Source organism: Semicossyphus pulcher, unplaced genomic scaffold (assembly GCF_022749685.1).
Source record: "Semicossyphus pulcher isolate SPU_LCO1_2020_fin unplaced genomic scaffold, fSemPul1.0.p SCAF_6, whole genome shotgun sequence".
Lineage (NCBI taxonomy): Eukaryota > Metazoa > Chordata > Actinopteri > Labriformes > Labridae > Semicossyphus > Semicossyphus pulcher.
This window is the reverse complement of record NW_027211737.1, coordinates 6,077,747-6,101,568: the sequence shown is the minus strand read 5'-3', so window position 1 is coordinate 6,101,568 and position 23,822 is coordinate 6,077,747. Positions and strand designations below refer to the sequence as shown.

The 23,822-nt window shown below is 39.2% G+C and overlaps 1 protein-coding gene across 2 annotated transcripts in view; it reads left to right on the top strand.

Annotated features, from left to right (window-relative positions):
- smarca2 (SWI/SNF related BAF chromatin remodeling complex subunit ATPase 2) overlaps positions 1 to 23,822 on the top strand; it is a 63,931-nt gene that overhangs the window by 15,883 nt on the left and 24,226 nt on the right. For both annotated transcript variants that reach the window (XM_069682484.1, XM_069682485.1), the window contains exons 12-24: positions 422 to 552; positions 1,643 to 1,700; positions 2,006 to 2,100; positions 2,912 to 3,059; positions 6,717 to 6,880; positions 9,308 to 9,374; positions 9,479 to 9,589; positions 12,307 to 12,549; positions 14,098 to 14,211; positions 17,098 to 17,202; positions 18,259 to 18,345; positions 18,761 to 18,807; positions 21,900 to 22,066. In XM_069682484.1, the coding sequence (XP_069538585.1) occupies positions 422 to 552; positions 1,643 to 1,700; positions 2,006 to 2,100; positions 2,912 to 3,059; positions 6,717 to 6,880; positions 9,308 to 9,374; positions 9,479 to 9,589; positions 12,307 to 12,549; positions 14,098 to 14,211; positions 17,098 to 17,202; positions 18,259 to 18,345; positions 18,761 to 18,807; positions 21,900 to 22,066 (1,537 nt within the window). The remainder of the gene's footprint in view (positions 1 to 421; positions 553 to 1,642; positions 1,701 to 2,005; positions 2,101 to 2,911; positions 3,060 to 6,716; positions 6,881 to 9,307; positions 9,375 to 9,478; positions 9,590 to 12,306; positions 12,550 to 14,097; positions 14,212 to 17,097; positions 17,203 to 18,258; positions 18,346 to 18,760; positions 18,808 to 21,899; positions 22,067 to 23,822) is intronic.

Below are 23,822 nucleotides of genomic sequence, written 5' to 3'. Positions count from 1 at the left end.
AAAACGAAATCAGATGAAATCAGCAGCAATTATCCTGCAGACTGCTCCCTGGGTAACAGTGCAACCGAAGCTAATTGAAACTTCCAACATCTAACAACACAAACAGAGAATGAAGTAAATGAAAACAACTCTATTTGGAATTCAACACATTAAAACACAGTGCAGGTGATCACAGAGAACACAACAGATTCCAATGAGACCTTTATACACAGCCATAAAAACAGCATCATCTAGATAAGTGGAGATGTTGTAGTTTTACCTTCTAATGAATGATGGGACATTATTTAACAAATTAACAAACAAAACAACAGCCTGAGATCTTGAATGCTTGAGAAAATACATTTTGAAGATTGAATCTTTGTTTTTCATTCTAATTTGTCTAAATTCACACGTTTCTCTGTGTGGTATGTTTGTCCTGCAGCCCATGGATGAGAGCAGCCAAATGAGCGAGCTGCCGGTCAAAGTGATTCAGACGGAAACTGGGAAAGTTCTGCAGGGAACCGAAGCTCCCAAATCCAGCCAGCTGGAGGCCTGGCTCGAGATGAACCCTGGGTGAGGAGGCAAATCTAGAACTGACATAACTCTGAAATGACAATGTTGTTGTTTTTGGGCCTAAAGAAAGTATTTAAAAGGTAACTTTTTTCTAAAAGTGCTAAAGGAGCCACTTTCTTTTTTGCAAAAGCTAAAACTGACATGCACAATGAAATGGTCAATTAGAAGCAGTAATTAGTGGATCACCCGCATTTAATTGCCTTTAATAGAGCAAACAGACCATTATTTAAACAGCAAAGTGTCCTAATAAGAGTTAAAATATACACAGACAAGGCAAATATTGTCAGCCTGATCATAACAGATGCTCAACTTTCAGGCTGCTGGATATCTGCACGATGTATTGTTGTAGCCATACAGTTGCACAAGGTCACTTTTAAAGTGTACTCCCATTCTCAGCAGCATCTTGCCTGTCTCTGGTTAAATCTGTGGCTACATATAAGGACTGTTCATAAAAGCAGATGTGCCACTGAGTGTTTTCTTTTAGTGGCATCACTTGCAGTGTATGTACGTCATGCTGTTGTGTGAGTCATAGGGACACAAGAAAGTGAGCTATGGTTTTTATAAAAAGTTAAAGGAGAGGAAGGTGCCCTTATGTAAGAAAAACTTGACACACACAATGCCTGCTTGCATTAGTTTGAGAGTTTTACGTGTTAGCTGCGCTGAGAAGCCTGTTTATCTATGCCCAGGCAGATCAAGCATATATTACAACATCATTAGACGTGGTAGGATGTAATTGTAAATAACACTAAGGGTCCATTTAGAAAGTTTATTAAGACACTTGTTGTCTCAAATATGTCTGTTTTCTCTTCACTTGTCCTTGCTGATGTCAGAGTGCTGGCAGAGGGCTACAAGTGTGTTAGAAGAAGGAGGGGAGGTTTGCTCCAAAATTGTGCAGCCCTTGATAGAATTATGAGGCTGCATGTAGTTTGTCAAGGTTGAGTGAAGATGTAAAAGTCCCAGGTACAGAATACACAAATAACGTCCCTCCCCCTGTATTGCTGCTCGCTGCTTTTTCCTTCTGCTGAAGTTGTGCATTTGTACACTGTTTTTTCTCTTTCTCTTGTTTTCCTCGTCCTCGTTTAATCACCAGATATGAAGTTGCCCCGCGGTCAGACAGTGAGGAGAGCGGCTCAGAGTATGAGGAGGAGGTCAGTGACTTTCTTATTAATGAACTCCCACAGTGGAGGCTTTCCTCTGCTGCAATTCTTCAAATCATGCAAATGTTATTAAAAGGGATTCGGGCCACATGTCAGACAAACTCTACACACACACACACACACACACACACACACACACACACACGCTGAACACACACATCAAATTCCACCAGGGGGCTGTAGCTGTATGCACTTCAGTTTAATTATGATTTTGTTTTATATCCTCAAAGCTCCTTCTCCTTTTATTATTACTTTAAGTATGCTCTCAGTCATGTGTTATCAACTTTGCCTTAAAGGAGGAAGATGACGCTGCCAGGGCAGAGACAGAGGAGAAGAAGATAATCGATCCCAGTGGAGACGGGACTGTGGTGGCTGCCAAGCACATCATCGAGTATTGTGTTCCCTCTTACTTTCACACATCTCAGACTAACTTGGCAGGACACGTTGGTGTCTTGTTGATGAATTGCATGCTTTGTTAGAGACAAAGATAAAATCTTAAATTTAAGGTCCAATTCCTGGAAAAGTGGAAGCGTACTTGTCTGTGTTGTACTTTTTAAAACACGTGTTATTGTTTAGAAAGAAATGAAACATTTAATGTTAAAAACATGTTTTTTCGCCTTGAAACTATTTCGATTTTCCCTGAAGGGGCCTCAGTCAGAGGTTATTAAGTCACACTTCTAGACACTGAGATTGAAGTAAAATAAAGTCATGAATAAATGAAGCTGAGTTAGACCTTGAACCAGACTCCAGACTCGCTCCAGAGGGGTTCATATGGAGGAGCTCTGGCTGTACTCCAGCTGAGCTTATACCGTCAGCTAATGTGGCTGTGGCTCAGTGGTAGACTCTGTTGTCTCGCAATCAGAAGTTTGGGGGTTGATCCCTCACTGCTACAGTCGCTTTTTGAAGTGTCCTTGGATCATTGAATCCCAAATTGCTCCTGAAGGCACAGCCATCGGTGTGTGAATGTACATAGACCCTGATTGGAGATTGGCACTTAGGCCTTTGCCATCAGTGTCTGAATGTGAGTGTGAATGGGTGAATGTCACATGTAGTGTAAAAGCGCTTTGAGTGGCCGTAAGACTACAACAGCGCTATATAAGTACAGTCCATTTACCATTTACCTTGAAACTGATCATTAAAAGGGCAGTTCTGCCGTAGTTTGATGCATTTCAAATACTCAATCTTCCTTTCATCCCCTTAAGGTCAGCCAAACAGGATGTGGACGATGAGTACAGCGTTCCCACTGGACAAACAAGCTCTGCGTCTTACTACGGCGTGGCCCACGCTGTCATCGAGCGGGTGGAGAAGCAGTCGTCGCTGCTGATCAACGGCACGCTCAAACATTACCAGGTACACACATGAACACGCACACACACATTTATTATTTGATTTTATTTTGTCGACTTTTCTAAAAGCTTTTTGACAAGGTTATTGCTCTTTTGAACAGTGTTCGTTGTTATTTTATGATTATATGTCATTTTTATCCACAGTGTGTTTTCAATGAGTTTCAAATTGAATTTTTGCTGCCAAACAACTTTTTAATACGGGCAGCAAACACAAACACATGCTATTATTTTCATATCATTTTTTTATTTTTCCATCAAAATCACTCATGAATACAAAAAAGCACTTTGAGGCCCTCTGTCAAACCTGTGATGAAAGCTTGTCCTTTAACTAATCACCTAGGAGGGATTTTAAAAAGGCTCCAGCATTTGACAGATGACAAAACCTGGGACAGAAATACTGAAATAAAAAGAAACAATCCAGCGTCCATACATAAATTATTAAGCAGTAAAATAAAAATAAAGAGAGAAATATACATTCATATTTCCCTTTTAAACAGTTTAAAGTCACAAAATATAGAATGTTATTGAGAATCTCTTGTTACTTTTCAGTGGGGAACAGATTACAAACACCATCATGTTTCAAGACATCTCTATTATTCTAGAAAATACTTCAGATAGGATCAAATGAGAACTATACCAAAATTCACTTGAATAAATCGCTCCAGTGTGTGTTTTTACAGAGTGTTCCGGTGCGCAAAGTGTAATCAAACAGAGCATTTCCACCCTGCCGGCTCCGCTGTTTACACACTGTTTTGCCTCTGTTACTATTTCTGATGACGGCTCAGAGACTTCTCCCAATCATTCCGCCTCTGTTCGTTTTGCATAGAAGACGGAACGTAACAGAGGCCTAACAATCTGGCAGTGTAATAGGGGCTATAGAGACAGACAACCTTTGATGCTCACATTCACACCTACGGGCAATTTAGAGTCACCAGTGAACCTAATGCATGTCTTTGGATTGTGGGAGGAAGCCGGAATACCCGGAGGGAACCCACGCGTGCACGAGGAGAACATGCAAACTCCACATAGAAAGGCCCACTACGTCTGAGCCAGGAACACGTGGTCTGCATTAGAATTCATTGATGTGTAATAATGGTAATTTCCTGTTAAGAAAGTAGCCTTCTGGGTACTTTGCATAAAAATATTGCTGAAAAATCCATCAAAATCCAAGGCAAAAGGGTTATTTTCATTTCTGCTCCAAAATTTCAGCCTCAATATCTGTAATTACTGAGTCTGTCCTATTATATGGGTGTCAGTAGCGCTCTATAAAATCTCTACCTCTACTTCTTCTACGTCTTGTTATTGAGTGTGGGCCTGTGAGTTTTTATGTATCAAAAAGTTGCATGAATCTTCTGTGTGAATAGTTCAGCTTCTATTTTGTTATCGTGTGTAGGGAAAGGTTTTTTGTTTTTCGCTTACAGTGTTATCACTAAAAAACATCTCTAGTGCTATTGTAGCTTTAACACACAGTTGAAGCTGAGCTGTGGAAACAGAGACAGCAACAAACTCTGTCCTCGTCATTCATATAACACTTTGTGCCTAAATATTCCAGTGCAGTAGGAAAGAGCTGCTGTCTTAGGTTTGGTCTTGGATGGAGGATGTGACCAAACATCTGCTGTTGCACCAACTGAAAGCTCAATCAAGTTTATAGAGAGCTATCTGCTTGTAATGATGCTGCCACATTATTTTTCAGTGTGTATAGCGTCTCGTCTCTAAGTGGGGACGGCAGGGAAAGATAGTATTCTACAAGAGATAGGGAACTGGCAATTGGATGCTGCTGACATTTTTTCCCTAACAACCAGGCTGCAGTCGTAGCACTCCTCTGATGTATTGTGTCCCAGGCTTTAAATGAGATATAGTGGCAGCTCCCTGAGGAAATAGGAGAGATTTCAGCTGTACAGTAATTGGATCAATTGTCTGTCATGCCAACAGCAGTCTGTGTAACAACACTGAATTGTCCTCGAGAACTAATAGAAAGCTGCACATTTATACTTGACTATTTATTATTACTCAATTATTCAACCCTTTAACCAGCCTGTTTTTACCGCTGTCAGCCATAACATGCAGTTGGTAATTGGTTGGCAGTTTCTTTTTCTGCTACCGTTGCCCTCCTGCCCTTTCCCGTTCCTCCGTACTGTCTTTAGCTGATGTCTTTCCTCAGGCCACAGGCGACTCACACAGTTGGTATTTCGCTGCCACGCTTGAATCACTTGGTAAATAAAATCCCAAAGTGGCAATGAGATCAAAGGACATTTGCAGAACTCAATTTAAAAAGCATTCAATTTCCTTCTGTTGATGCATGTAAAGGTTTTTTTATTACACCCAGAGTGGAAGAAAAAAACACATTTAAAAGTCCACTTTTTAATTATTTCGGTGCTACTAACCTTACTGTGCTATATGTCGACCATCTTTTTCCATTGTAATATACTCTGCTGGATAACCAGTTACCTTCCGGCAGAGATCATGTGGACTTGAGACTTGGTGACTTGGACTCAAATCACTGTTTTGATGACTTGCGACTTGGACTTGCAAGTTAATGACTTGAGACTTCACTTGACTCGAGGCATGATGACTCGGATGACTTGCGTGTGTTCTTAAATTTGAATGTTAGCTGTTAAATATAAAATGATGAAATTCAATGTTGGCAAGTTTCTGTCCTACTATCAAGTCTGTACGCAGCGCAAACTGGGAATCATGATTGGACGACTCAAAAAGCTCCCCGGTATGTGATTGTCATGATTGGATGACTGGCTGTCAGTCAAACTCCTCGCTATGGCAACACGCAACATCAAAGACCCCAGCTACCTGATGATTTTTCCCCAAAGAGAAGCCTCATCAGTCGTACTCGTTAATACTAGACCAGACCATCATCGTGGCTTTTTGAACAGGTTATATAGATTGGCCAATAATATCATTATTAGACGGGCTACTAACACCTTGTTTATTGGATAGATATTCTGTGATATTTTTGACAGTGTTCAATAACAACTTTAGTTGAAGGTCGAACTGAGCTTTATGACTGCCAAGGACAAACCGGAAACTCATGAAACTCTCATAATCTTATTCTGACATTGAAAATTTGTCTTCGACAGCGATTGCTTGAAAAGTTGTTTGGTGTAAGGCTAACATTATAGGATAGTAAATTGAATATTACTAGTTAAACAAGACAAGAACATCAAACAGACATTTTTCTTTCTTTCAGTCTGATCTACGATAATTCAAAGGATTAACTGACAGTGTAGTCAGCCACAGAAATGATCATTATTTACAGCCGTATTTTCCAGCAATTTTGCCTTTCAGACTGTCATGGCTAAAAGTGACAGGATATATTTAGCCACAAAGAGCACAATGTGACCGGCTGCATGTGTTAGCCACCTGAGCTAGGAGGAGAGTTTTTCCACATTAAGTATTCAGATTGTCATGCCTGCCCTTTAAAACAACCTAACAATTTGTGTCTAAAACATTCAGTCACTTCGACATTCAATAAGACATGCAATGTGTAATTTCTTTTGAAAACTGCCTAAAGTAATGTCTGTCTGGATCTTTTATGTGCTCAGAAGAATGCATAATAAGATTTGAATGTGAAGAAATACTCACAGTAAATTATATTTTCTCTGCAAACATATTGTAAAGCATGCCTTTCTTTGTCTGTGTTATCTAGATCCAGGGTCTGGAGTGGATGGTGTCCTTGTACAACAACAATCTAAACGGCATCCTGGCTGATGAAATGGGCCTCGGCAAAACAATCCAAACCATCGCCCTTATCACCTACCTGATGGAGTACAAAAGGATCAACGGCCCCTTCCTCATCATTGTTCCTCTCTCGTCAGTACTTCTCAGCTTGCATCCATCACGCCTCTTATCACACATTGTTATGACATCCTGAAATATTTTCAGCGAGGGGGCGATGTACACAGCGTTTAAAATTACACCAGGAAATCATTTCAGATTGAAAAACCCCTCCTTATTAATCTAAATCTCAATATGGAGCTGTAATAGAGACCAGAGGAGTCAGGGGTCCCATCCCTGATTGAGACACTGATGCCAGTGGCAAGCAATTTACCTGAAATTATATTCAAGTGTCAGGTGTGAAAACTCATCTGCCTTTAGGGAGTGATGAGTCAAAATTGACTGCAAAACACAGACGGACTCTATTACAGCAGTGAGCTAATACTCAGGCACCACTAGACTCACCAGGGTGACATTTTAGCACCCAAACTACACGCTAATAAACATGTGGTGTTAGGAAAGTATTGCTAATGATATAACATATTAAACACATTACTTCCAATACACCTATCCTATTATAGTTGTAATAAATTAAAACTATTACGTCATAATAATATTAGTAAATTAAGACATGCATTAAGAAAATGAATACATGAAGAAAATAAAGTAAATAAATGAATTAATACAGACTACTATAGCATATAAATGTGCATTGGAAAACAATCTTTTAAAGAAAACACTTCAACACACACATCAAAATTCTCCGAGCAGAAGAAAGTCCTAATTCTTGACGCCTTTTTCTCCTGTTAAGTCGAATGACTCTTGAACATGTGTGTACTTTGTAGTCATATTGTCACACTGCACTGTCAGGCCTTTGGGGTAGTTGGAATGATGTTATTTGGCTATTTTAACTCACCACCATGACATATAATGACACCAGTATAGTATAGCTGCAGCAGGAGATATTTCATTATTATTTTCTTTTAAAAAATTATATTTATTGTGAGAAACAATTTTTAAGGGTTCTTTTAAAAAACATGTATCTGAGAGCCCCCATCCCTTTGTATTACTGTAAAATCCAGAATATATGTTGCACCGGAATATAAGTCGCAGTCTGTTTTTTTTGGTATCCCAGAGAGGAAAAAGGTTTTCTATAGCTATTTATTATTAAAAACGTTTATACAAGTTATTTCAACACCATTTAAATCTATTTTCATTTGAAACCCATTTAAAACACAAATTACAGCCTACCATCTGTTTTCACCATGCCGAGTTTGCAATCCTGGACGTTGAGCTCAGCCTGCGATTAACTTTGATTGTTGTGAGGATGGCGGCTGCACTGGCCATCATGACGCCGCATGTATACTGGTATATAGGATGCACTGGTATATAGGATGCACCCCCCTTTCTCGATAAAAAGAAAGTATTAAAAGTGCGTCTTATTCACCAAATTTTATGGTTTACACATGCTTTTCAAAAACTTATATAGATACAAATTTTAAGGCTACTCAGATAAAGGACACATTAAAATTTTCCAAGGTCAAGATTAATTGTTCATTTGTTTGTTATTCTCCATCTCTTGTTGGTACGTGATGAAAATACGGTAATCTCTTAAACCATTTATTCATCTTTGGAAAAAGTGTGTGATTTCCCTTGCTGTTTCCTCACCCCTAATCCCTTCAAATTCTTCAAATACAAACCACTCCAACCTTCACTTTGAAGCAGCGGGAGACCACCTCTCCAGGGTGGACCGGGTTGTAGTTGTTTCAAACCCACTCCTCCCAAAAAACATCAAAAGTTGCTGAATGCTCCTGGGTCCCTTTTCACCTTCCTTAAACATAGCAGGTAGAAGCAGCCTCAGTGCTCACAAACTTACCGTGTGTACATTCCGACTGAAGGGAAAGCTGTGTGATGTAACACCCAAATTCACTTTTCACTTAATTCTTTTTTTGTGTTTGCAACTGTGTCAAAGGATTAAAATGAACAATAGTATTTTTTAAACATTTATTATTACTGAGGAGTGCGCTGCGTTTGGAAGTCAAACTGAACACAGCACAGGCTCCGCTTTGAGCTCTGGGATGCTGTGTTAAATGTTCTTTTTAATACGCAGAGTGAACTAATGCGGAGGAAAGCCTCACACTCGCCCTCTTTCGCTCAGAGTTGTGTGTTGGGAAATCAAAGTTAATGGGCCGAGAGATTGATCTGCCCGCGGAGGCCAAGTTTTAACAAAGCTTTCTGAGAGAAAAGTGTCTCATTGTGAGCTGCATCCGTTTGACTGTTTGGAAAGCTATCGCACTTTGCCACCACAAGGGATATATTTCTACTTCTGATGATAATCCAGAAAATTGCATCTGATCCTCCATGATGGAGATTTTAATGGGTTCTCTTAGTGTTACTCTAACCTCTCCTCTCCTCTCCACTTCTCAGCTAAGACTTTGTCTCTAATTGCTCTACATTAAAACCACTTTCTTACATGTCACCTTCAACACATGTGCTGATTGTCATTGATTTCTGTTTTTCCAGGACTTTGTCTAACTGGGTCTATGAACTTGACAAGTGGGCACCCTCTGTGGTGAAAATTGCTTACAAGGTAAGAAAAACAATTTTTCCTTCTTATTCCATGTAAGACGCTCTGACTTCTTCTGCCTGACTTATGACAGCAAGTTTTTTCTTTGTGTCTCCTCCCCATGAAAGGGAACCCCTGCTTTGCGCCGAGGGCTGGTGCCTCAACTCCGCAGCGGGAAGTTCAATGTCTTGCTGACCACCTATGAATACATCATCAAGGACAAGCACATATTGGCCAAGGTGAAAGAAATTAAAGCTTTTCCCTATCTCTGTCATTTTCTTCTTTACTTGCACTCTTTTTCCATTTTGTGCCAGATCCTAACCAAGTCTAAATGTCTTGTTTTAAAGTGTCTTCAGTAAATGGTAAATGGACTGCACTTACAGAGCACTTTTCTTGTCTTCTTTCTGACTGAGAGATGAGAGACTCTACCACTGAGCCACAGCCGCCTCAGTAAAGGAAATGTCTTTAAAATGCTAAGACGTGGGAAGAAGGATTTTAAGAATCCTTTTTTTGGGGGGTCGCAATTTAAAATATAAAACTCTTTGGAAACAAGTATTTTTACTATCAAATTAACATCTTGCCATTTACACAAACAACTCTCATATTTAGTTTCAGTCTGGCATACTTCTGTTTATCGTCTGCTAGCTAGCTGGGATGCTATCTGTCATGTAACAGAAATAACACGGGGTAGTGCAGACAAACTGAGGGCTATTCAACCAATCAGGGCTTAGCAGGGAACATTTTCACTTTGTGTTCTCTTTGATGTTGTGTTTGATGTGAGGCGTAGCTCAAAGGCAAAATACCTAATGAATGCAGAAGAAAAGCTATTTGAAATGTTGCTGTTTTCCAAAGTGTTGCATCTTTTCAACTTAAGAAGTAGATAATAAATACCAATTTCACTGGCCCAAAAACACTTTTATGTTTACTTTAAGCAGCTACACCTGCAGCACACACACGGCATGAGGTTTTGTGTGCCGACAGGAAGCAGGAGACGTGAGTTTTTGTGCTTGTTTACAGGCAGGTGACCATCAGACTCTGCTGCAACGGTCAGTTCTCTGTGTGCTCAGTGAAAAGCTGCACTAATGTGATATCAGACGGACTTTACCTGTGGATTAGTCACTGAAAACGAGAAACTGGCAAGTTTCGTTTTGCACTGAGCAACAAAAAAAGGAGCAGCTTGACGTGTTTCACTTAATTTGCTTCACTAGCACACATCCTGCGATGTAACTATTGGACATGCAGACATCGCAATTGCGATTGTTAAAAAATATATGGTGCAGCCATATTGCACAGTTGGTCTTTAATGTAATTCCATAACCCATTTAACGTTCTAAAAAAGTCTTGCTTACCAACTTGACATAGGCTGTAAGAACGTTGTGTACTCTTCATACACAGTGTCCAGCACATTTACAGACACATCCTCTTTAATTCACTTTATACTGAATACAAAGTTTTCACCACAACTTCACCAGTCAGTAGTTAAATGACTGATACCTGAGATTTCATCATGCAAGTGCCAGAGTTTGAAAGTTTTGAACTATCAGCAGCAGCAGCTGAAGCACTCTGTGTGAGCTGTAATTGATTTATCGACTTTTTTGGGGGAGACCTGGGAAGGAAGGATTGCAGTAGTCAGTCCTACAGGGAGAAAATGAATGCACAAGCTTGGACGGATCTGATGTTTTGGAGGCTCTTTTGATGATATAACACTGCGGTAGCTGTGTTCCTTCTATGAGGCTGGAAAGTTAAATGAGAATCAGTTATAATACTGGGTGAAATGTTCTCAAAGTAAAAACTTGAGCCTCCGGTTTGTCCTTGTTCAGTTAGAGGACGTCTCAGATCTTCTCTACATCACTGTCATATTTAATTAGTGATTAGAAAAAGTGTGTGCAGTGAATACAACCCATACTTAAGATCTGTCAGCAGGGTCAAGAGTTTGTTTTACAAAATGTTAAAAAGTCTGCAACACAATGAATTAGATTTCTAATAGAGACATTTAGCTGAAGATGGACTCTGTAAATCGTTTGGCTGATTTAATGATCTTTCTGCTACCTATGTCATGTTAAAAGTTCAAGGTTTACTATTGACTGCACAGTGTTTATATTTGATACAGAGGTGGTGCAGCAGCTACTTTCAGTGCTTTCACACACGATCAGAGGAATCATTTCTCTGCCCCAGTGAACTGTTGGTTTATGCGTAGGTGCCTGCATACTTATGTGAGGTTGGCCTGAAAATTCAATAGAAACAGATCACTCAATATTTTGTTGCTTCAGATGTGAAGGACTTCAAGGAGCCTGCTTTTAACCCACTCACAAACTCATGCATATAGTCTGACTGTGTTTCCACAGGATATAAGGTTAAAGCTGCACTTTAGCAAAGCAGCATCAGAAGCACCTTCAGTTGTCTGCAAGGGTCAGACGAGATACCACAGGCCACAGACTGTGTAAATGTAGCCTTAAACCTGCATTATTTGTAAACTGTGTTTGCAAAGAAGTCTGACTTTATGAAACAACACGAGATCAGTTCGTTCACAACCTCAGTAAACATTTTCCTTATGACTGATGTTATTGTCTCAGTTGCTACTTATAGGTTTCTTTAATACAGATTGATGTTCAGTTTGTAAATTACAGTCCCATTAAGAGCAAAATCAATAACAAGGCAGGGTATGTTTAAGACCTGGCTACCTGTGATTAATATCGATGAAGGGATTCATGTTCATTCACAAACAGGAATTATCAGCATATGAAGTAAGACAGGGAATAAGGAACTTCTTGTTTGGTGGCAGAAGTGTAGTTTACTCTGAAGGTACTCACAGTAGGAACTCAAGATTGTCTCCTCTGCTCTCCTGAGCTCCTTTTTCATCAACACAATTTTAAGTGCAAATTTAGACATGGTGCTCTGTGTTTTTCACTATTTGAAAGTATACAAATTTTAACAAGTCCTCTTCTTCCATATTCAGATTCGTTGGAAGTACATGATTGTAGACGAGGGTCACCGCATGAAGAACCACCACTGTAAGCTGACGCAGGTGTTGAACACGCACTACGTGGCTCCTCGCCGCCTCCTCCTCACCGGCACACCGCTGCAGAACAAGCTGCCTGAGCTGTGGGCCCTGCTCAACTTCCTGCTGCCCACCATCTTTAAGAGCTGCAGCACCTTCGAGCAGTGGTTCAACGCCCCGTTCGCCATGACAGGAGAGAGGGTAAGCACGAGCAGAAACAGCCTTCATACAAAGTCTGCTTTCCGGTTTAGTGAAACATTTTTAAATGAACAGGATCAGATAGTTTTTGCTACTTTTTCGCCAACGTAGGTTGTGATTTTGAGTAATTTATCTCGAGCACAAAAAATGCAGGAGGAACAAAGGATTAAAGGCTGCGCCGGCAGAGTGCTCAACAGTTTTTCAAAAATTCTACCATTGAATTTCTTTTGGTTAATGATCAGAGAAAACCAAGTCTTGTAAAAACCTTGAGCACCTTGGTATTGTATTGTCAATGGTATTCATTATCAGCTGCTGCTGTTTTTAAATGTGCTTTATAAAATAATATTGACTTGACTAGAGAGAGAATAAGTGCCATTGTATGCAATAGTTGTTTAAACAACTTTTAAATAATAATCTTCTCATCCTCAGAACATAAAGTATAAATGTGACATTTTCTGAAGGTTTTTGAGCTGTAACTTGTACCACATTCTGTTCAGCTCTGAGGTCATTTCTACTAAAAGGGTGCAAAAGAAAAAGTTATTCCATACACACAATTAACATTCAGGAGATTTTGTGACCAAGGATGAAAGTTATTATAATTCCCCACAGAGAAATGTCCTCTGTCCTCAGCAAAGTTAGAGCCAAGGTCACAAACTTACATCCTTGTTAGAGATTCAGGGGTGCTGCACTTGAAAACTTGTTCTGGCGGTGCTGACATCTTCCCTCACTATCCACCTTCAGGTGTGATCTTGCCTGAGGCTGAGGAAACCTCTGAACCTGATTTGCCTTAAACTAAAGGAAGTTCTTATTTTTCCAACATAACTCAGAGTATCTGAAGATTAGACGCAAAACACAGCTGCTTCAGCTAGTCTCTTCATATTTAGCTGCATCCCACCTCACAAAGCTGGTGCAAATTTGCAAGTATGCAAATTTGTCTCAGGATAGGTTTTGACGAAAAATATTCATATCAAAGCAACCATTCATTTTCCATGGCAAAGTGGTCACAACACACTTGATTCATCATGAACATGCAACATGTTTAAAATGATGCAGTGTTTACATCCATTTGTTCTAGCGTTTTTGTGCATTGCTTTACTTTATATTATAACCTGCATATTGCAATGACCACACAACCTGTGCATTTGTTGAATGTGCACCAAACAAACACAAACAAATCCAATTTTAAAACATTGCTCAGTATGGCCACCAGTGGTCAAAAAGTCCACAGGGTACCTTAAATGTTCCAACTACACTCACCCCTGGTTATAACAAACATGATGCCTGAGGAAAAATCCACCTTCAGGCAAGCAGAAGAATCAACTCAATTCAACTTTATTTAACAGCACCTTCTGCTATATGAGTACATGAAGTCATACAAATTGTCAATGTGAAATATATCCTGTTTATATGTGTGTTTTTGTATCAGGTTATGCTGCAGCTTTAGGGTCATGGTAGTGCGTAACAGTCTTGTTGTCACTGTGGTTTTTGTGGCCCAGTATGCATAACACAATATTCTGGAACATACCATAACATTTACTTTCTGTCTTTCAGGTTGACCTAAATGAGGAGGAGACCATCCTGATTATTCGCCGTTTGCATAAAGTGCTCCGCCCCTTCCTGCTGCGCAGACTGAAGAAAGAGGTGGAGTCTCAGCTGCCAGAGAAGGTGGGACTAGAACTAAATGTACCATGGTTTGATGTAGCATTATTATATTTACTGCATGATTTGCCATGCAGAAACGCTGCAGTGTTATTTGATTTAGAGGGTTTTCATTGAACTAGCATATCCCAAATTGACTTTGGTAAATATTAACTCTAACTAAAAATAATTCCCTATTGTGTGGCTCAAAATCTCTGCAGAGTGTTTTCATGACAGCCTGGGTTCAAGTGTCTTATCTCTTGTCTCTTATTTCACGCTCTTGTAAAAGTGTTCTTAACACAAACATGTAAATTCTTATTACAGTTCAGTACAATTCTTAAATGAAAACTACATTCTTCAACAACCATGAATTAACACTAACACGTAACTGATTCAGCAGTTATTAAAGGTTAAAGCCCTGAAACTGCTGAAAAGGCGACTTTCCAGATTTGAAGTATTAATTAAAGCAGCGATGAGGCCACTATGTCAGAGCTGTGAAAGTGCCTGAAATTAATGTGAATAGCTCTTGATAAGGATCAGTTACTCTCTGTGGCCCAGCCCGGGTAATAATTAATTAAACAAGGCAATTATTTAAGTTATCTTCTCAGTCTACCTGCAGTCTTATTTGTAGAAATAAAACTGAAAGCAGTTTTGGTGTAATCATTAAATGTATCATCCCATCAGTGTGAGGCAAAAATCATCCGAATGGAACTGATTGAAGAAACATCAGGTCCGTGTTTCCCAAAAAGCATCTTATGGCTACGATGATCTTACTAATGAGCTCATTAAATGAAATGATAAGCTCGCACGCACTGAGAACATCCCAAAAAAAAGCAGGGAAACAAAAAAGGCATTTTAATTACTAAAATGTAGACCGGTGTTTTCAAAGTGGGGGCCGCCAGGGGGCGCTAGGGCGCTAAGAAAAAAAAAGCCAAAAAAAAATAAATATATTTTTAATTTTTTAATTTAATTTTTTTAATAACAATTTGTCCTGAACCGTACAACACGTAAACTGCCGTAATCTCGGATTCTCAAATTCAGCTGCAAATTTGGCATGACGACGTCATAATGACTTCATAATCTGTGTAGACCTGGCGGTTGTTATCAAGCTGCTCTGCTCCTCAAGCTTGCTTGTAGCTAGCTAGCGCAAAATGGACAGGTTTTTGACAACAAATAGACCGAAGGAGCAGACCAACAGCCCTGCCATGGAGGCCTCTGCTGCAAAAAAACCTAAGAACTCATGGCCAACTAAAATCCGAAAATATGAGGCAGCATACATTAAGTATGGCTTTACAGCAATACAGAGAAATGGCCATGATTGCCCGAAATGCGTCCTCTGTCTGGAGACCTTCTCAAACGAGTGTTTAAAACCTTCGAAACTTCAGCGTCACTTGATGCAAAAACATCCGGCAGAGGCCGATAAAACAGTAGACTTCTTCAGACGTAAAGAAGAGCATTTGGTCAGGCAATCTGCTGCATTCACACAGCAAGCTACCGTGCCCAAGCGGGCCCTGAAGGCATCATTTTTAGCCTCGTACCACATTGCTTGAAAAGTTTATTATTCAGTGGGAATATACAGTGCTGAAAAGATGTTCGTTAATAATTTTTCTTATGCTAAACAAATGCAATAATTATTGAATAGTGAATAAAAGCAAGAAAATACATTATAAAAGTTGATGTTTCTTAACATATTTTGTAGCATTGTCTGTGGGTCCCCGGCCAGAAGCTAATGCTGTTTGGGGGGCCTTGGCATGGAAAAGTTTGGGAACCCCTGTTTTAGACCACTGATGTTCTTTGTAAACTGCCGTCTGATTTATAATGACTGATAGTGTTTACATCAGTGAAAACAAAACTAACGCAGAAACAAATTAATTCAACTCATTCAATTCAGTTCATCTCCAAGTCTTCATCGACTTCATCCTCCTCTTCTTTAAGCCTAATATATTTTAGGTTTAACATGAACTTAAGAGCAACTTCTGCCTCAAGCAGAATTTAAATCAGTCAAAGTTTACTTTCCTAATCCGACTTCCAGCTCCCAGAATTCCAAACAATAGCAAGCGGAAAGTCTTCTAACTATGATTTAAGCTTCCCTGTTATGCTGAACACAAAATTTAAAAAAATTGGGTTTTTTTCACATTTGTCTCGCTTTGATTGTCGTCCATATGCCAGTATCTATATATAATAACATTATAATATAATATACCTTATAATAACAAGGAATGTTTTTTTTCTGGTATTCTTAATGGTGTTTTAGAGTTCTTAATTTCTTGGAAAACATACAAAAAATTTAATGAATCGTCCTGCAAGGAAAGGCGTTGAATCTGTGTCCAATTAAACGCATCGTGTTTTTTTTTAAGTCCCTCCTTGTGACTTTAAATTCTGGTGTGGTTGGGGGGCAATGCAACCCCATCAGAATTGCAATCCAATCAGAGATAGCAAGACATTCAAAGGTTTGTAATTCCACTTAGGAAACACTTCAAAATGCAAAATCAAACTACACTCTGCGTGCTGTTTCATGGGAACTTTAAAGTGTACTTAGCTTCATCTTCAGCACCATGGACAGTTAACGTGAAGAAGCTCTTCAACTCTGCTTTGGGAAACTTGTGCAGAAATGTAAAAGCGTTTGTAGGAAACAAGTTTATCTTTTAAAATTGATCATTTTCAGAAGAAAACAGGGACCAGACTCTGAAAACATGATATTTATGAATGCAAGACTTGCACAGACTGAAATTCTTCTTTGTATGTATAATGTATGATGTAAGAACACAATGTGCCTTGTTTTGTTTTTCCCTGCTCATTAACTTCTTCTCTAGTGTGGAGAACGAAGTGAAATTGGTGTCAGCTCTAACAGGCTTACCACTGAAAAGACACCACAGTGTCCCTGATGCATTGTGTTTACTGTCATTCACTCAGGTGGAGTATGTCATAAAATGTGACATGTCTGCCATACAGAAGGTTCTGTACCGACACATGCAGAAAGGAATCCTTCTCACTGACGGCTCGGAGAAAGACAAGAAGGTAAACATACTGAGACCCCTGTGGCTCCGCTGTCCGTCTGTGCTTTGCTTTATCAGCGTGTCATGCTGACAAAGTGAGCCATAGAGCTCAGAGAACAGCCATATTCACAGGCTCCCGCTGTTTGACATCAGAAGATCCCAGAGTTTTCTTTATAATTGGAGTTACAGTCTCTTTGTTCGCTTTCTTTTTATAATGCACCGTGGAATGGACAAGATACGATGTTTGCCGAAGATGAAGATTATTTGCTAATTTTATTCAACTTCTGAGGCTCAATCTGGACCAGCAGTCTGTTCTCCAAACCACCCGGGGATGCAGGCTGCAAAGGTTTTCAGACAAATTGTAATTGAGGACTCCAAATCTTTTTCAGTGCAATCCAGCGATACCTGACAACACTTTGTAATAAAACTGAGTCTCTATGAGGGTTTCTCTGCTGTTAAAGTTACATAAAAAGGCTAAAATCTATATTTTTATATGAACAATTTATCAAAAAACAATGTGAAAACAATGTGAAGAGTGAAAGGGGTTACTTGTAACGACAATCATACAGAGAATCATCATCTGAATCTGTAGCTCTCCTCGTCTTAAAGGGGCTTTATAGTCAGTTTCAGTTTATTGAATAGCTGCCTGGCTGCAACAGGCTTCACTCTCACTGCTCTCGTAGCCTCATTTTTTGGTCGCAGCAGGCGGCTGTTTAAATGAAAAGGCGTTAAAAACCCACTATTCAGTACCTGCTCACCACCAGGCATCAGAAAGAGCCGGAGATATTCTTTCAGAGAGAAGTCGTGACTATAAGCAGAGGCCTGAAACACATCTCTAAATAAGATGTAATGTTGCTCCATAACTGCTGGATATGCAAATAAGCAGCTGTTTGTTTACACGTGTGACATGTTACCAACTTAAAAGTGAGAGTATTTCAATGTTTCTCAATTTCTCTGACCCGAGAGATTTTCAACTTCCATTATCGCTTTGATCTAGAAGGAAAGTTCCAGATCAAAGTACTGCACTGAAAGTTTTGAGCTATGAAGTGAAAGTTCTGAACGTTATAACTTTTCCCAGGGCAAAGGTGGAGCAAAGACTCTGATGAACACCATCATGCAGCTGAAGAAGATCTGCAACCATCCGTACATGTTCCAGCACATTGAGGTGAGTGCCGGAAGATCACTGGTACTGGCTTTTAAGGACTTGTGAATACTGACACTGGAAAATATGAGGCTGATTTCATGCATTCTCTGTTTTGTAACATTTGGGTGGTTTCTCATTTAGTTTTTATGTTCTTACATTGAGTTACACATGTACTGCACCTTTGGATTTGCCCGACTTTGCCCTTTTCAAGCAAAGAACTTTAATTGTGTGCAAAAAACTCAGCTAAACATAGAAATATGATTTAAGAAGAAACTTGGTAGCAGTCAGAATTAAAATAACAAAGTTCCTGTCTTCTATTTTGACAGACAGCTCAGACAGTTGTTTGGAAGTCTGTTCCCTGGACAGCCTGATTCAAAGGCAGGAGATGGTTTGATTGTCTCTTCTTATTAAAACCAGTACATGTTCTTTGTTACAGGAATCTTTTGCTGAACACTTGGGATATCCCAACGGCATCATTAGCGGGTAAGTCAGACAAATTAAGTCATGTGTTCTTTTAAAAAACCTAGAAACCTAGAAAGTGTTTCTTTTTTCCATGTATCTAGCCCAATACTGGATGAGCGGTCTGAATGTGTTACCAGGTTTAGTGCCAACAAAGCCTTTAAAGATGTGTTGGGTGTATGAAATTGAAATCTTTATTTGAAACAGTGATTTGCTTTATTCCAAAATGCAACACTTACAATACACATGACAGACGGACGAGAGAAACGTACACATTCCACACGTTGCACTTTAAACTGTTACTTCATATGTATCAGAACACTGCTATAAATAACAGACAGTTGCTACTGGCACAGTTCAGTTCCTGCCTGATCTCAGGACTAACATTTTTTCAATCCATCCAAAAAGTTTTGGTCAATTTAACGGCAGCTCGTTGTTAGAAATGCTGTATGTCTGTGAGCCTTTTGGCAGTGTGGCAAAAACAAGAAAAGTAAAGGAGAAGATGAAAACATGGTAGAAAAAGAAAGAGAACTTCAGAAAAGCAATGAAATTGAAGATGTCCATTGTATTAACACTTAATGGAACACAGTATGAACTATGGTTCAAAGACTCGTTATTCGCAAGGAAAATGACAACTGACCTTAACAGTTCTGGTGCAATAAACCTTAATCATGTGCTGCTGTCATTCATGCCTACCTTGTTTAACCTTACCATCGATTGTGTATTACAGATGCTAAGTAGGCTAACATTGAGGAGACATTACCTTTGCTGTTGAGGCAGCTCCAACTGTAGAAATTAATAAAGTTTTGTTTTAGTGAAATAAAATAAACCATTTCTTAATCAATTCAACATTTCCAAAGCAACATTTTTGTGGCAAATAGTCGAGTTCTTTAGTACAAAGTCGTTAATAAGCAGGATAATTTATAGGACACACTGAGACACCTGAAGTCTCAAGTTATTGCTTTAATTACATTTTCAATTTTCCAAGTAATTGTGAACATCCTGTCTAGACGAGCTTGTTATTTGATATAACCTGCCTGGGTCTCAGTTTTATACAAAGGATTATAAACAGACGAATGCCGAATAAATGTTCTGACACCAAGATTATGTTCTTAAGCAACATTGTGCGCAGCATTACTGTTTTTCTCTCTGACTTTTTTTAAAGCTCAGTGAAACCGTCCTAAGCGAGAACACATCTGAAGATAATTACTTCTTCTCAGGACGATAGAAATCACTTATAGCAGCAATTCACCTCAAATAAGTAGTGTGAGCCTTCAAATTACAGTCCTCTAATAAGAAGTGACAAACCTTTAGATGTGTGTTTGACGTGCTAATGAAACTATAATCACTTGCAGTATATAGGTTTTCAAAACACCTCAAACAACCGTCTGTGGTGAAAGGACGCTTTAACTCTTCTTTGAACTCCACAGCAGCACAGAATCCTGCAGTGCATTGATACTAGAGCCATACATTGTGAAATCAATAAAATGCAATATTTTGCAACACCACCTCCACCTTAAACAGGTGAATGAGAGTAAAAATGTTGAAAGGTTTTCGCACTTAAGCTCTCCATGTAATGCTGCTCCATCCAGGGAGATTTATCTCCCTCTTTACGCCTCTTACAGGACTCACAGAAGTGTGTAATCCAGCATTACTTTGCTTCTGTGTAGTCTGTGCGCTCAGTACAACCACACATACACGCCAGCTCTTATCTTGAAATTTATTTAGTTTGTCTGAATTTTTGCCATAAGTTATTTTTAAAGATAATTCCTATTCTGTTGCCGTCATAAAATAGATTTTAACTGTAATGTTTTGAAATAGAAAGTTTTAAGAAGGGTTGAATGTTTCTAAAACTTAATCCGTCTACCTGCAGCATCAGTGTTTGTGTGAACACCTCTCACTGCCTGTTAGAGGATCACAGGTCTGTAGTTTGTCATTTGAAGAAAAATAGTCTCTGGGGGCCTCTTAAAATGTTCCTAGTTAGCTATTAAATAATTACATTTACACTTAACTAAGCATTTCCATTGATGATGAAGCGAGACAAGTTTAATGGGACCTCATGAATCACAGCAGCTGTTGAAGTCTGTTGACATTTTCTTTCCATTAACCAGTCGTCATAGCCAATACTCTGATTACTCTGTCACCTTGCGCTTTGTGTGTTTTAACCTCTCTTGCTTTTTCTGCCGTTTTCTTCCTCTCTTTTTCTTCTCTTTCTTTTTTTGCCAAAGTGTCAACAGGCTTAGACATGATTCTATAAGAAGAGTGATGTTACATTTTTGTTTATATGTTTGGAGGTGGTCCTGGGATCAGATGGATTAAAACTAAGTCCTGCGCTTTTAACTCAAAGCACCACAGTCCTAAAGTTTAGCCTCACAGAGCTGCTAAAATTGCTGTCGATGCAGGTTATTCAAACAATACCAAGAGGTTACAATTTCAACGCCTAACAAAGCTGTACACTAAGAAGCTCATGGATCATGAAGTTCATTAGAATGTTATTTAGACCCATGATTCTCAACTGGTCGCTGTGTTCTCTGGGTCTGTAAGTCTGCATGAAATACAAATTGTGGCAAAAAGTCTATGCTACGCTTTTCTTTTGTAGGGTTTCCTATGATGTGCTTGCAGTGGGAGTGTAGTTAATTCACACTCTATGTATCAACTGATTGGGAAATGCCAGCTACAGTTACATTCACATTCTTGAAACTTGATGAGCACGACAGTAGTTGCCTTTATGTTGCACTTTTTTTGTGTATTTCTTTTGAAAAAAGCTGTTTATTGAATTAATTGTGCAGGAAATATTTTCCTCGCACTGCCACCTGCTGGTCATTCAGGTTGACCATTATGCTGTTGTGTTTTGTGAAGCTGACATACTGTGATGTTTTGTTGTCTCAGGTCTAAACTGCACCATTTTTTATTAAATACATTTGAAGAAAACATTTCAGAAATTTGGGTCGCAGTTTGTCAGTAAAGAGGAGGTGGTGGGTCCTGTGACTAGAGCAGTTAAGAACCTCTGATTTAGACCATTAATGGCTGTCAAATTAAAAGCAACAGACTCTTTAAATCATCATATGAGCAGTGATAATTTATGTTACATGTTTCACTTGTTTGTATCCACCCAGGCATGATCTGTATCGAGCTTCTGGAAAGTTTGAGCTCCTGGACCGCATCCTGCCAAAGCTTCAGGCCACCAACCACAGAGTCCTGCTGTTCTGCCAAATGACCACCCTCATGACCATCATGGAGGACTACTTCGGGTACCGCAACTTCCAGTATCTACGTCTTGATGGTGAGCTTACACCTATACTTCATCTACAAATATGCTACATCATTTTACATCTCAATAATGTGTCTAATATAAGATGTTTAATTATTTGAGGTGACCACAGGCTATCATGAGGATTTATTTATGTGTTTCCTTGTGGGTGCTGTTCCTTTGTTTACTGTTTTCTCCACCTCAGCCTGCTTGTGTTGCAGAGTTGCTCTCCTTAATGACAGCCAGGCTCAACAGTGTGAGCAATTGACTGCCTATGCAAATGAAAATTAGTGTGTTAACGTGATAAACTATTTGAGTGCACTGGTGCGAGTGACTCTGTTCTGACACCGGGGTTCACTTTACACAGATTTGCTAAAATGGGGCATTAACAAATCACTGCTTTCACGTCAGAGGAAGTTGGAGGATATTTGCAGCTACACATGTAAGCCCGCACCTCCTGCAGTGTCCATGTGCTGTGTAAAACCACAGGTATAAATACCATAATGCATCAACACACACTTTCTGTGTACCGAGCAAAGAAGAACTATTCTTCTTATATAGAAGAACTATATAAGGAAATATGAACGTTTTCCAACTAGTCCTGGCAACAGGACACGTGATTATAATCTGACAATAAGTCAGATTTTGAGCCCTTATAATCCCTTTATGCCTTTGTGTATTTGGGGTATTTAAAGGATCAATTTCTCATTTCTAATGCAAGACGAGTGAGACTTGTCAGAATAAAAGAATAGTAATCTTTCACGCTGAGCTGTCAGAGTGGTTATCATGCTGAGTGTATGAGATGGGAATACTCTCAGCATCTCACACAAAGAGAAATCCTATCAGCCAGTAGTTCTGTAAACAGGGCCTCGAGGTATCTGAGGAGATGTTTAAGATTCATTTTCCGGCTCTTTGAAACAGAATAAAATGAGCGACGTGATATTGAATTTGTCTTTAAATCTTTTATTCCTCTACCTCTGCGTGTGAGAGACTTACAGGAGAGATACGAATCAGATAGCAGCACATAGCAAACATGAAAAACAAGAGGAGCATTAAAGTGTGGCCAATTAAAAAGTTCTGCTCCAGACACATTTAAAAGTTTGTTAAAACATACTACGAATGATAATACTTTGATACCTTTGAAAAGTGTCTGAAAGCACATCTAGTCCCTCTGAGGAAACACTGACCGACATGTTTTAGCCTCATTTAGACGCAGACTTAGATGTGAAGTCTGTAATTTACTACACCACACATGTGAATGTCTAGTGTGGGTAGCATCTTTGTGTTTATTATGTATATCCAAGGCCTGCACGGTGTGAAGAACATTTGCGATGAGTGGTAACATTGTTCAATAGTGTGGCGATGTGCCTTGTGATAAATAAACAAATACTGTAAATTCTCAAATAAAAGCCAGCTCTCTGTAAATAGCTGGGGACGTGGCCAGCCCCGAACACAGGCTGGGGAAAAAAGTGAAGACAAAAAAAAGTAAAATCAAATCATTTATAGATGTATTTTTTAATTATTCTTGAGTGACGAATTCTATCATTCTTTTTATTTACAAATATGAGCCAATAATCATACAATCATGTTACTTTGAATAAATCAACACTTTGTTTGTTGTGGATTACTCATCTAAAGTGTTCTGTTTTAGTCACTGCGGGTGCGATCTAACCGGAGTGGCAATGAACGACGTCAGGACTTCCTGTTCCACATGCTGCATTGTTACAGAAAAAGAACCCGTTTTTTCTTGTGATTGACTTTAATTAACGGGTCTTACCTTTGCCGAAAT